Below are 13,525 nucleotides of genomic sequence, written 5' to 3'. Positions count from 1 at the left end.
AGCGCTTGCAAGTTCATCACCTGATCTATAAAAGGAGTGGTGGGAACTTTGGGCACCTATCCAGGCCGGGGTCTCAAGATATCGTGAGAGTAGGCTGGCCCGAATTCCAGGCAACCTTCATCAACTGAAAATGCCTGCAGGTCCCTGACCCTCTTCACCGAAGCCAAAGCTGTCAGGAGCGCACTGTTGTCTATTGTGCACTACCCCACCTCCTCAAAAAAAAAAACATTCGGTATTCGGTACATACGTCAAGTCAAGTCAAGTCACCTTTATTTATATAACGCTTTAAACAAAATACATTGAGTCAAAGCAACTGAACAACATTCATTATGAAAACAGTGTGTCAATAATGCAAAATGATAGTTAAAGGCAGTTCATCATTGAATTCAGTGATGTCATCTCTGTTCAGTTAATAGTGTCTGTTCAATTATTTGCAATCAAGTCAACGATATCACTGTAGATGAAGTGACCCCAACTAAGCAAGCCAGAGGCGACAGCGGCAAGGAACCGAAACTCCATCGGTGACAGAATGGAGAAAAAAACCTTGGGAGAAACCAGGCTCAGTTGGGGGGCCAGTTCTCCTCTGACCAGACGAAACCAGTAGTTCAATTCCAGGCTGCAGCAAAGTCAGATTGTGCAGAAGAATCATCTGTTTCCTGTGGTCTTGTCCTGGTGTTCCTCTGAGACAAGGTCTTTACAGGGGATCTGTATCTGCGGCTCTAGTTGTCCTGGTCTCCGCTGTCTTTCAGGGCTGTAGAGGTCCTTTCTAGGTGCTGATCCACCATCTGGTCTGGATACGTACCAGATCTGGGTGACTGCAGTGCTGCATACTTTTAAAACGGTACCAGCGCCTAAACGGTGCCTGAACCGATACTTAAAAAAAAAAAGAACCTCAAAAAAAAACTATGGATAACATTAAAGAACATTACAAATATTTAAAATAAATCCATAGCTTTCACCTTGTATGCTCTCATTTCCCAAGTTGTGCTTCCCTTAATCTAAGGCTAATAAATGCATTTCACAATCTGGGTCATTATTCAATACAAAACCACACATAATGTTTCTACTGTATCTCTGTCACTCACTCTGATATTTACTTAAGATGAGTGCTGTCTGTCACTGTCTTTAATCAGTTTTGTGAATTACTGTATGCTCATTCTTTATAAAGTAGCAACAATGTCGTTTTTAAAATAAAGTACTGTGCAAAAGTCTTATGGAAAAGAAAAAAATAGTATTTTCACCCCAAAAAAGGGTTTTAAGCCAGTTATTTATCCATATGTGTCCATAGCAAATATCAGTTTGCCATTAATTTTAATAATAATCTAGTCCGTTTTTGAATGCACAAGCAGTTTGACAACGGCAAAATGAATGTTTGGAAATGTAAACTGATATTTTCTACTGACACACTACAGCAAAATGTATAAATAGCCGAACACCATTCTTTTAAGTGAAAATACTAACGTGCCTAAGACTTTTGCACAGTAGCTAGTGTATGTATATAGTACGTATGATTAAATTAAGTATATTTAAATAAGTGTAATTAAAGTATGTGTTCGTTCATATGTGTTAAGGGCTAGATTTTCGCTCGAGGAAACTTTACAGTAGATGATAAACCTAACCGACTGCTCCCTCGTGACCTTTTGTAAACTGTATTTATGACAAAGAACTGCACAGATACTGATATTCTAACAATCTATCGATAAACACGTACCTTGTGTCCTCTGTCTCTGTTAGAGCTCACACTGCACCGCCGCGGTCTGTGGATTGAAGAGCGCGCTGAAAGATGGGCAGGAGACCGGTCTGACGCCGGTTTCATATGAAATTTAAGGGGACTGACTCTGAGGCGATCGGATACCGTTTCCATACCCAACCCTACTTTTAAGAAATAAATATTTGATAAACAAACTCAAAGTGGCTTTGTCCTTGCTGGAGTGTGATGTGATGTTTATACTGTTTATACTTCTCATCCAAACCACAATCGAATTCACTCCATCCGGATGGCGCGGTTTATCTGGATAGGTTTTTTTTTTTTTTTTTGAATGATGACAAGCCGGAATGAAAACAAGCCAAAATGAAATAGCAGTAACGAAGCTATTTTTAAAATGTAAGGAGTAGAAAGTACAGATACTTGCATAAAAATGTAAGTAATAGAAGTAAAAAGTCGTCTGAAAAATAATTACTCAAGTAAAGTATAGATACCCCAAATTTCTACTTAAGTAATGTAACAAAGTATTTGTACTTCGTTACTTGACACCTCTGCGGAATTGGCCAGGGAGTGGCTGTCACGAGGAGTACAAGTTCGAGGAACCAGGTCTGGCTGGGCCAAAAAGGGGCAGCCATGAGGACCTGCTCCTCGTCCTCCCTGATCTTGCACAACGTCTGTGCAAGACTCACTGGGTGAAACGCATACTTGCGCAGGCCCAGTGGCCAGCTGTGTGCCAGACCGTCCGTGCCAAGGGTGCCCTCGGTCAGGGAGTAAAACAACTGTCAAGCCAAGTCACCTTTATTTATATAGCGCTTTAAACAAAATACATTGTGTCAAAGCAACTGAACAACATTCATTAGGAAAACAGTGTGTCAATAATGCAAAATGACAGTTAAAGGCAGTTCATCATTGAATTCAGTGATGTCATCTCTGTTCAGTTTAAATAGTGTCTGTGCATTTAAGACAGAATGGAGAAAAAACCTTGGGAGAAACCAGGCTTAGTTGGGGTCAGTTCTCCTCTGACCAGATGAAACCAGTAGTTCAATTCCAGGCTGCGGCAAAGTCAGACTGTGCAGAAGAATCTTCTGTTTCTTGTGGTCTTGTCCTGGTGGTCTTCTGAGACAGGGTTTTTACAGGGGATCTGTATCTGCGGCTCTAGTTGTCCTGGTCTCCGCTGTCTTTCAGGGCTGTAGAGGTCCTTTCTAGGTGCTGATCCACCATCTGGTCTGGATACGTACCGGATCTGAGTGACTGCAGTGACCCTCTGATCTGGATACAGACTGGATCTTGTGGCTACGGTGACCTCGGAATAAGAGAGAAACAGACTAATATTAGCGTAGATGCCATTCTTCTGATGATGTAGCAAGTACATCAGGTGTAATGGGAAGTGTTCCCGGTTCCAGTTTACCTAATTAATGCAGCCTAAAAATCCTTTAACGGATTTGGATATTAAAAGCATAGTATGTTATGTGTAAGCCAGGTTAAAGAGATGGGTCTTTAATCTAGATTTAAACTGCAAGAGTGTGTCAGCCTCCCGAACAATGTTAGGTAGGTTATTCCACAGTTTAGCGCCAAATAGGAAAAGGATCTGCCGCCCACAGTTGATTTTGATATTCTAGGTATTATCAAATTGCCTGAGTTTTGAGAACGTAGCGGACGTAGAGGATCATAATGTAAAAGGAGCTCATTCAAATAATGAGGTGATATTCAAATAATCAGGGCTTTATAAGTAATAAGCAATATTTTAAAATCTATAAAATGTTTGATAGGGAGCCAGTGCAGTGTTGACAGGACCGGGCTAATATGGTCATACTTCCTGGTTCTAGTAAGAACTCTTGCTGCTGCATTTTGGACTAGCTCTAGTTTGTTTACTAAGCGTGCAGAACAACCACCCAATAAAGCATTACAATAATCTAACCTTGAGGTCATAAATGCATGGATTAACATTCCTGCATTTGACATTGAGAGCATAGGCCGTAATTTAGATATATTTTTGAGATGGAAAAATGCAGTTTTACAAATGCTAGAAACGTGGCTTTCTCAAGAAAGATTGCGATCAAATAGCACACCTAGGTTCCTAACTGATGACGAAGAATTGACAGAGCAGTCATCAAGTCTTAGACAGTGTTCTAGGTTATTAGTTAATGATTGCACAGATACTATTTAAACTGAACTGAGATGATGACATCACTAAATTCATTGTCAATCTTTTTTGTTTAAAGCGCTATATAAGTAAAGGTGACTTGACTTGACATTAACGCCACCTGTCTCTCAAATGGACCATTGACACTCCTAATTGAGATTGAAGATAGAGGGCCCTATTTTAACGATCTAAATGCAAAGTGTAAAGCGCACAGCGCAGGTGCACTCAGGGCGTGTCCAAATCCACTTTTGCTATTTTAACAACGGAAGAACGTAGTGTAACGTTAACAACTTAAAGCTACACATGATATTTCTCACTAGCGAGAGACAGCGCTGTTTAGAGACGCAAAGAGGTAAGTTAGCCTAATTCACAAAGGCTCTCACTCTCTGTGTGTCTCTGTCTCTCTCGCTCTCTTTCTAATAACTTTATTAATAACTGCATTAGAATGCTATCAACAGCTCAAGCCTCCATTACCAGCTTTAAAATTACATTTTGGAACTAGCAAAAGAGGCATTGGATGAGATGCAGAAGACCTAGCCCTACTCACAATAGCGGTTTAAGAACAGAAACTGGAAGAATCCCATTAAATATAATATCTGATCGATGTCTTGAGGTGTGGTAACAGTAGTATAAGTGGAATAATTGACTCCGGGCCATTGAATTATACGAAAAATAATGCACAGCCGAGGTGAAACAACATTGCTTTAGGCATTTATTTTATTGAACCTGGTGCGCTATCCTAAAAGTATGAGCCATCAGAACAGACCGATTCCAACTGCCTGTCTTTTAATGCCCTGTCTTTCGTCTCTTGTTTGTCAGATCGTTGTTTGAGGTCCTCCGTGCTTCATGTCTGTTTCCCCACTGTTCAGCAATTCTTTGTGTAGTTTAGGATACCACCCACCAATTTTTCCCAGTCTGGAATCCGAAGTCACGGTTCCCTTCGTTCACACCTTTGTCCAGAGGTGTCACCGCACTTGGACTAGAGCCTGCGAGACTCCATTCCAAGTGGGGGTGCATACTAAGGCTAAAGCCGACCACCACCGGTCTAAGCCTCCTGTATACGGCGTGGGTCAAAAAGTGTGGTTTTATACCAAGAACATTCCTCTCTGTTCTGTCTCTAATAAGCTTGCTCCCCAATTTATTGGCCCGTTCACTGTCACCAAGATCATTAGTCCGGTGGCAGTCCACCATAAACTTCCTCCAGCGTACAGGACAATTCATCCCGCCGTTCATGTATCTAAAATAAAGCCTGTGTTTCATTCTCCGATTAATCCACCTGCCCCCCCCCCCTTCATGGTGGATTACATCATCATCATCACCCAGATCTCTCATCTCTCACCTACGCACTCTACTCACCGTACTGTGCTGTCATCGAAGTCCCTGCGCCATCCATCATCAACCCAGCCTGACTTTTCGTGATATAATAAAGTCTTGTTACTTGCAAATTGCTTGCTGTCGTTTATGTCCCGTCAATTAATCAGTCATACCATGTCATTATTTTCCTAATCACCTCAGTAAAATCTCATAATGTTAAAGATGTGGCAATAGAATGGCATGATCAACAGTATCAAATGCTGCTCTCAAGTCTAAGAGCAATAAAATGACTCTGGAGTCAACAGATAGCAGAATGTTGTTCAAAACTCTTAATAGTGAAGATTCAGTACTGTGGTTCACCCTAAAACCGGACTGAAATTTATCAAGGACAATATTTGCATCAAGGAAGCTCTGCATGTACATAGTGTGTAGTGCATAGCATCTTTCATAGTGACCAGGCCCATATCTAGGCATAGACAAGCTAGGCGGACGCCTAGGCGGACATCCTAGAAGGCAGTTTTACACCTGGGCCGTAGATCTGCATGCTCCAGGTCTGCAGCCTCCTCATATAGGAGTACTTGCACTCATTGGCACCCCTCCTTCTAGGAGGTCCGTTTAGGCGTCCGCCTAGCTTGTCTATGCCTAGATATGGGCCTGGTCACTATGAAAGATGCTATGCACTACACACTACATGCAGAACTTCCTTGATGCAAATATTGTTCTTGATAAATTTCAGTCCGGTTTTAGGGTGAACCACAGAACTGAATCTTCACTATTAAGAGTTTTGAACAACATTCTGCTATCTGTTGACTCCAGAGTAATTTTATTGCTCTTAGACTTGAGAGCAGCATTTGATACTGTTGATCATGCCATTCTATTGCCACATCTTTAACATTATGTGAGCATCTTTGGAAGTGCCCTCAGTTGGTTTAAATCTTTACTTACTAACATGACCTTTCCAGTTGGCATTGGAGGCTCTGTTTCATCCTTAGGTCCTCTTACCTGTGGTGTTCCTCAAGGATCCATTTTGTCCCCAACTCTGTTTTCATTATATATATTACCTCTAGGTTCAATTCTTAGATGGCATGGAGTGTTTTTTAAGTTGTGTGCAGATGACACTCAGATTTATCTGCCTTTAATCACACTGACAGGAAAGACTTAGAAACCTTGCTTGCTTGTTTCAATGACATAAGATCCTACACCTTAAAGGGATAGTTCACCCAAATAGCAAAATTATGTCATTAATAACTTACCCTCATGTTGTTCCAAACCCATAAGACCTCCGTTTATCTTTGGAACACAGTTTAAGATATTTTAGATTTAGTCTGAGAGCTCTCAGTCCCTCCATTGAAGCTGTGTGAACGGTATACTGTCCATGTCCAGAAAGGTAAGAAAAACATCATCAAAGTAGTCCATGTGACATCATATGGTCAGTTAGAATTTTTTGAAGCATCGAAAATACATTTTGGTCCAAAAATAGCAAAAACGACGACTTTATTCAACATTGTCTTATCTTCCGTGTCTGTCTGTTGTGAGAGAGAGTTCAAAACAAAGCAGTTTGTGATATCCGGTTCGCGAACGAATCATTCGATGTAACCAGATCTTTTTGAAACAGTTCACCAAATCGAACTGAATCGTTTTAAACGGTTCGCATTTCCAATACACATTAATCCACAAATGAATTAAGCTGTTAACTTTTTTAATGTGGCTCCCTCTGAGTTAAAACAAACCAATATCCCGGAGTAATTCATGTACTCAAACACTGCTGTGAAGAGAGAACTGAAGATGAACACCGAGCTGAGCCAGATAACGAACAATAGACTGACTCATTCACGAGTCAAGAACCGGTTGTATCAGTTTTCGGATCACCAGTACTTATTTCGGACAGTTCGATTCAATAAACCGTTTGAAGAAAACGGTTCAGCGGTTCTTTTGCGCTCGACGTAATGGCGTCATTGGCAATGATTGCCCTAGATTCAAGCCTTCTGTTTACCCACACTCATAACACAAATTCAGACGCTCTGTGTGTCAGTCTGCTTCACGCTGAATCACACATGAGCAGTATCAGCTCCTCGGTTCTCGAATCGGACACGTCTGACAGAAACGGTTCTTGACTAGTGAACGAGTCATTATCTGGCTCGGCTCGGTTGTTCATCTTCAGTTCTCTCTTCACAGCAGTTCAGTCAATGTACTGTTTGAGTACATAAATTACTCCGGGATCTTGGTTTGTTTTAACTCAGAGGGAGTGTCAGCCACACAAGTTAACAGCTTAAGTTATTTGTGGATTAATGTGTATTGGAGATGCGAACCGTTTAAAACGATTCAATTCGATTTGGTGAACTGTTTCAAAAAGATCCGGCGGTTATCACAAGCAGCTTTGTTTTGAACTCTCTCTCACAACAGACACGTAAGAGAAGACAATGCTGAATAAAGTCGTAGTTTTTGCTATTTTTGGACCAAAATGTATTTTCGATGCTTCAAAAAATTCTAACTGACCCTCTGATGTCACATGGCCTCCTTTTATTACGTCTTTATTGTTTTCTTTCTTTTTTTTCGTATCTTAGTTATATACTCTGTAAAGCAAAGTGGTCAACTCCTGTTGTGTTTATTTTTGCTATAGAAATATATAAAATTTATGTGGGCATAAAAAGGGCAGTAGGAGCAATGCATACTAGGTTTTTCACTGAGGAGCCGAGCCGGGAACCAGCCATATGGAATTTTAGAGGTGATTGTAATCCTCTCGGAAATGGCAGAAGTCTGCCTGGGAAACTTAAAAAAAAACAATGGAGGTTCTCTGGTTAGGTTGAGTAAACAGTAGACCTATTGAATTACTTCAGAATTAATGATTTAAAGTACAAATATTTATCATAGTAAATAATGTACAAACATTATAACTCCCATTCTGGAATGCAATGTGTTGAGGTATAGCTCAGTGGTAGAGCATTTGACTGCAGAAGAGGTCCCTGGTTCAAATTCGGGTGCCCCCTACCTTCTTTATACATAATGGATTTAAAACATTTGGAACACGGCACACAGTTTAGGAATGGATTTCATACATTTATACTTTGTTGGTAAATCATCAACATCAATAAACTACATAATTTAACAGCCGGCCTGCAGGTGTCAATGTTTACCATCTTTGTGATGCAGACCAAAGTACATTTCTTAACAGATGAGCTTATCAGAAAACCAAAGAAAACAGCAGTTTTTCCCCCAGGCATTTCTTTTTTTTTATTGTTTTACAAGAAGCATACTGTATGTTACAAATGCAATACTGCAATGGCATATAATGCAATGGAAATCAGCTAGATTTTGCTTTGGATTTTTTTTTTTACAATAATTTCTAATGTCTGACCATCTTTTTCAGCAGGAAAACTCATTTTACTTTACATCTCCATAAATTGCTTTGGAAATAAATGTTTTCAATTCTCCAAAAAGCAAAATGAAACATTAAACTGGCACATTTACTTTTCAAATAGAGTTGTTGCATTTATTTGTGCATTTCGTTAATATTTTATGTGCAAATTGTTTTTATGTTATATGACTAAATGACAGGGTAAAACTTGACAGGGCAAAAACATTTTTAAGAGAGTAAGCTATTTGAATTAAAGTGCTGTCAAGTCCATGTGGCTAAAAAAAATCTCTATAAAGATACCTTGCACTGTACATTAACTTGCAATTATTTTGGCTAACACATACTCATTATTATGGAGTGTAGTTTGCAGATTTGCTGGTCTTTGTTACAATTAGTACCTCTTTAAACTTAAAACTTCCTTTACTATAAACAACAGCATAAAATGTTTTGAAAGGTGGACTGCCAACTGTGGGGAGTCAGGGACAGAGAAAAGCTCACAAAACTCTCAAATGATCTTTTTCAACAGTGACAGCCTCTCATTGTGTGTTTGTCCATGATCCTATAATCATTCTAGAAAAGAATTATGAAATAACTTTTTCTTCAGTCCATCCCTTAATAAAGTCCTGCCTGCTCAGCACTGCTCTGCCTCAATGAACCCCTCTTTTTCGTAACCCCCAAGATCAACCTCAGCATAGCTGGAATGGCATCCTTGATTCCGAAACTTCATGGAGGGCCAATAGTTATTGGTGCGACGCTATGAAGAAAACACACCACAACAGCTTACAGTTATTTTAAAAGAGTTTAAATTGCATAGATAGATAGCTAGATAGATAAACAGATAGATAGATAGCAGGGCTCGACAATAAGGACTATCTGATGGCCCGGGGCAAGTATAAAATACATATTGGACACTTAACAGATTTGTCACTAGCTCGATCGAGCACTCAATGAAGTTTATTATTATTTATATGTTTTTAAGCCCTGCTAATTTACAAACTTCAAACAATTTGAAAGCATTCAAGGAAGGCACTAAAGACAACTCCATTCAGTACTTATAACACTGTGTTCTGTTTGAACAGCGTGCTCACAGACGCACAGTCTCTGAAGCCCGAGCCCAGAGTTGAGTTTCTTTCCGCGCCTCTCTTTCAGTTGAACAGAAAAATACATACAAAAGTATGTCAAAATACAAGTGACTTTGTGGTTTTAGCAATGATCTATATTTAATTTATACTGTGGAGTACAGATGCACCGGTCGGCCAGCCATTTTTTTGTTTCATTTAGAACTATTTTTGTTCTGTGCTTGCACACAAACTGCACTGCAATCATTTTCCACAACGTGTGTGGAAATATTTTGTTATATTTAGTATGTAAATTGCCGTTAACAGAGGCCATCTGTAACACGGAGTCAGAGACATTCGAATCCATCCGCAAGGCTTTATTTAGAATCGTCAACAGGCAGGAATAATCACCAGAAAACAGGAACAACGTAGGTAATCCGGAACACAGTTCAATAGATAGGCAATGGTCGCAATGGCAGGCAGCAGTAATCGTCAACGGGGTACACAGTCCAGAGTCATACACAGAAAATCCAACACAGAGATAAACGCTCAGAATTACGACCATAGGGAACGATAAGACTTCGCAATGAACAAAGAAAGTCTGCGCCTATAAAGGCAATAACTAATGAGATGATAAGCCACAGCTGAGACGGAAAAGTACTGGGTCCGTGTGAGAAAAGAGTCCGGGCGAAACTAATATTCGGGTGATGGTTCCCGCTGTGTTCGGTCAGAAAGGGCCACAGAGGCGCTATTAGTGACAGAGCCCCTCCCCTGCGAACGGCTCCCGACGTGAGCTCCTCCTCGGCGCCGAGGTCTACCACGAGGACGAGGAGCGGGTTTCTCCGAGTGTTCCCGGTGGAATGTAGCAGTAAGTTGGGGGTCGAGCATGTCCTTAGAATTGACCCAAGACCGCTCCTCGGGGCCGAATCCCTCCCAGTCCACGAGATACTGGAAAACCCCGCCTCGGCGCCGAGAGTCCAAGATCTGGTTGATCTGATAAATGTTCTCCTCTGCGTCCATTAGGGGAGGAGTCACAGGAGTGATTTGTCTGAGGATTTTGAACGGACCCACGTACCTTGGGCTAAGCTTTCTGCAGGGGAGTCGGAGTCTCAGGTCCCGGGTGGAGAGCCAGACCCACTGTCCGACTAGGTATGGAGGAGCGGCTCTCCGGAGGCGATTGGCTTGGCGGGTAACTCGTTGGATTGCCTGTCGTAGGTTGGTGTGTGCTATATCCCAGGTAGCTTCGCTCCTCCGTAGCCAGGGGTCCACTGCGGGGAGGTTAGTAGGCTCCCCGGACCACGGGAATAGTGGAGGTTGGAAGCCTAACACACATTGGAATGGGGTAAGTTGGGTGGAGGGCTTCCTTAGGGAATTCTGGGCGTATTCGGCCCACATGAGGTATTCGCTCCAGTCCTCCTGATGGAGGTGACAGTAAGCTCGTAGGAAGCGGGAGAGTTCCTGATTCAGCCTCTCCACTTGTCCATTGGATTGCGGGTGGTACCCTGACGTGAGGCTGACGTTGACATTTAACTGAGACCAGAGGGACCTCCACACACGGGACGTGAATTGGGGTCCCCGATCCGAGATTATGTCTTCGGGCAAACCATAAAATCTAAAGACCTGGTTGAGCAAGGCTTGAGCCGTCTCCCATGCAGTGGGAAGTTTGGGAAGCGGAATGAGGCGGCATGACTTTGAGAACCGGTCAATGATGGTGAGGATCACGGTGTTGTGGTGAGAAGGGGGCAAGTCAGTCATGAAGTCGACGGCCAGGTGGGACCATGGTCTTTCTGGGATAGGGAGAGGCTGGAGCAGACCGGCAGGGCGCTGGCGTAGGGATTTGGTTTGGTTGCATGTGACACATTCCTTGACGAAGGTTAGAATCTGTTGAGTCATGGAAGGCCACCAGAACTTATTGAGAACGAGTTCCCTGGTCGCCTGGACGCCGGGGTGGCCGGCGCTGGGATTCTCGTGGATCAGTGTCAGTACGCGATGCCGTAGGGGAGCGGGGACGTAGGTCAGTCCAGGAGGGCATTCCGGAGGAGCAGGGTTTGTTTCTAGGGCCTCAGTGATCTCGGCCATGATGTCCCATTGCACGGGGGAGACGATCTGGGAGATGGGAATGATGGTAGCCGGAGAGGTGTCTGATTGGGACAAGTCGTATTGGCGGGAGAGTGCGTCCGCCTTACCGTTCTTGGACCCGGGCCGATAGGTTATAGTGAAGAGAAACCTGGAGAAGAATAACGACCATCTGGCCTGGCGGGCATTGAGACGTCTGGCGGTTCTCAAGTACTCCAAGTTTTTGTGGTCGGTTAGAATGAGAAAGGGCATGGTCGAGCCCTCCAACCAGTGTCTCCATTCCTCCAGGGCCGCTTTCATGGCCAACAGTTCTCTGTCCCCGACGTCATAATTACGTTCCGCGGGATTGAGTTTGCGAGAGTAGTAGGCACACGGGTACAATTTCTCTGGGGTTCCCTGGCCTTGTGACAGTATTGCTCCGATACCTGTGCTGGAGGCGTCCACCTCCACAGTGAACTGACGTCGGGGGTTTGGGTGTTTCAAGATGGGAGCCGAGGTGAAACGAGTCTTCAGATCTTGGAACGCTTTCTCGCAGAGCGTAGACCATGCCAGCTTATTGGATCCACCTCCACTGCGAGTGAGAGAAGTTAGAGGAGCTGCTACTTGACTGAAACCCCGGATGAATCTTCGATAGAAGTTGGCAAACCCCAGGAAACGTTGGAGGTCCTTGACGGTTTGGGGACGAGGCCAGTGTAGCACGGCGGAAACCTTGCTGTCATCCATCGTGACTCCCTCAGCAGAGATGATGTATCCTAAGAAGGAGACGGTGGAGAGGTGGAAGGCACACTTAGAGAGTTTGGCGTACAGCTGATTCTGGATTAATCTTTGGAGCACAGCTCGTACGCGTTGAACGTGTTCAGACAGGGTGTCGGAGTAGATCAGTATGTCGTCAATGTAGACTATGACGCACTTGTTGAGCATATCTCGGAAAATATCGTTGATAAGGGCCTGAAAGACGGAGGGACTGTTGGACAGACCGAAGGGCATGACCAGATATTCATAGTGGCCAGTCGTCATGGAGAAGGCCGTCTTCCACTCGTCACCTGCCCGGATGCGAATGAGATTGTAGGCGCATCTCAGGTCGAGCTTGGTAAAGATACGGGCAGTGCGGAGTTGTTCCAGGGCTGAGGGTACCAAGGGTAGGGGATAACGGTACTTGGTGGTTACTTCGTTGAGGGCTCGGTAGTCGATGCAGGGACGCAAGGATCCGTCTTTTTTTTTTTACGAAGAAGAAGCCCGCCGAGGTAGGTGAGGTGGAGGGTCGGATGAACTCCTTGGCGAGTTCTTCGTCGATGTATTGCTGCATGCTCAGAGTCTCGGGTTGGGACAGGGGGTATACACGACCCTTGGGGAGCGTGGCTCCAGGTAAGAGCTCGATGGCACAATCCGTGTCCCGATGAGGTGGAAGCTGGGTGGCCCGGGATTTGCTGAATGCCGAGTGGAAATCCCAGTAAACCTCGGGAAGGTCCTGTGGGGGTTGACCTTCAGGTTGGGGAACTGGGACCACGTGATGGTTCCTCTGTGGGGATTTGAGACACCGCTGGAGACAAGATTGGGACCACTGGATGATGTCCTGATCCTTCCAGGAAATTTGTGGATTGTGGAGGGTGAGCCAGGGGTGGCCAAGAATAATGGCGTGGTGAGGTGATTGAGTGACATGGAGCTGGATGGTCTCGGTGTGCAGGGAGCTGGTGATCAGTGTGATGGCCTCAGTGATGTGGTAGATCTTTCCAGCACCTAGTGGTCTTCCATCCAGGGCTGCCACCGCCATAGGAGGGTCACATGGAACAAGAGATATGCGATGGCGATTAACAAAGTCTTGGTCAATAAAGTTACCGGCCGCCCCTGAGTCAATAAAGGCTTTAGTCTTGATG

At 43.7% G+C, this 13,525-nt stretch overlaps 1 protein-coding gene across 1 annotated transcript in view; it reads right to left on the bottom strand.

Annotated features, from left to right (window-relative positions):
- Window positions 1-8,799: 8,799 nt before the first annotated feature.
- Window positions 8,800-13,525, bottom strand: part of plxdc1 (plexin domain containing 1) — a 304,601-nt gene continuing 299,875 nt past the window's right edge. The window contains exon 14 of the mRNA XM_059530667.1: window positions 8,800-9,271. Within this exon, the coding sequence (XP_059386650.1) occupies window positions 9,149-9,271 (123 nt within the window). The 3' untranslated portion in view covers window positions 8,800-9,148. The remainder of the gene's footprint in view (window positions 9,272-13,525) is intronic.

The sequence above is a fragment of the Carassius carassius genome, chromosome 39 (genome assembly GCF_963082965.1).
Source record: "Carassius carassius chromosome 39, fCarCar2.1, whole genome shotgun sequence".
In the NCBI taxonomy this organism is placed as follows: domain Eukaryota; kingdom Metazoa; phylum Chordata; class Actinopteri; order Cypriniformes; family Cyprinidae; genus Carassius; species Carassius carassius.
This window is presented reverse-complemented; position numbering and strand designations above follow the sequence as displayed.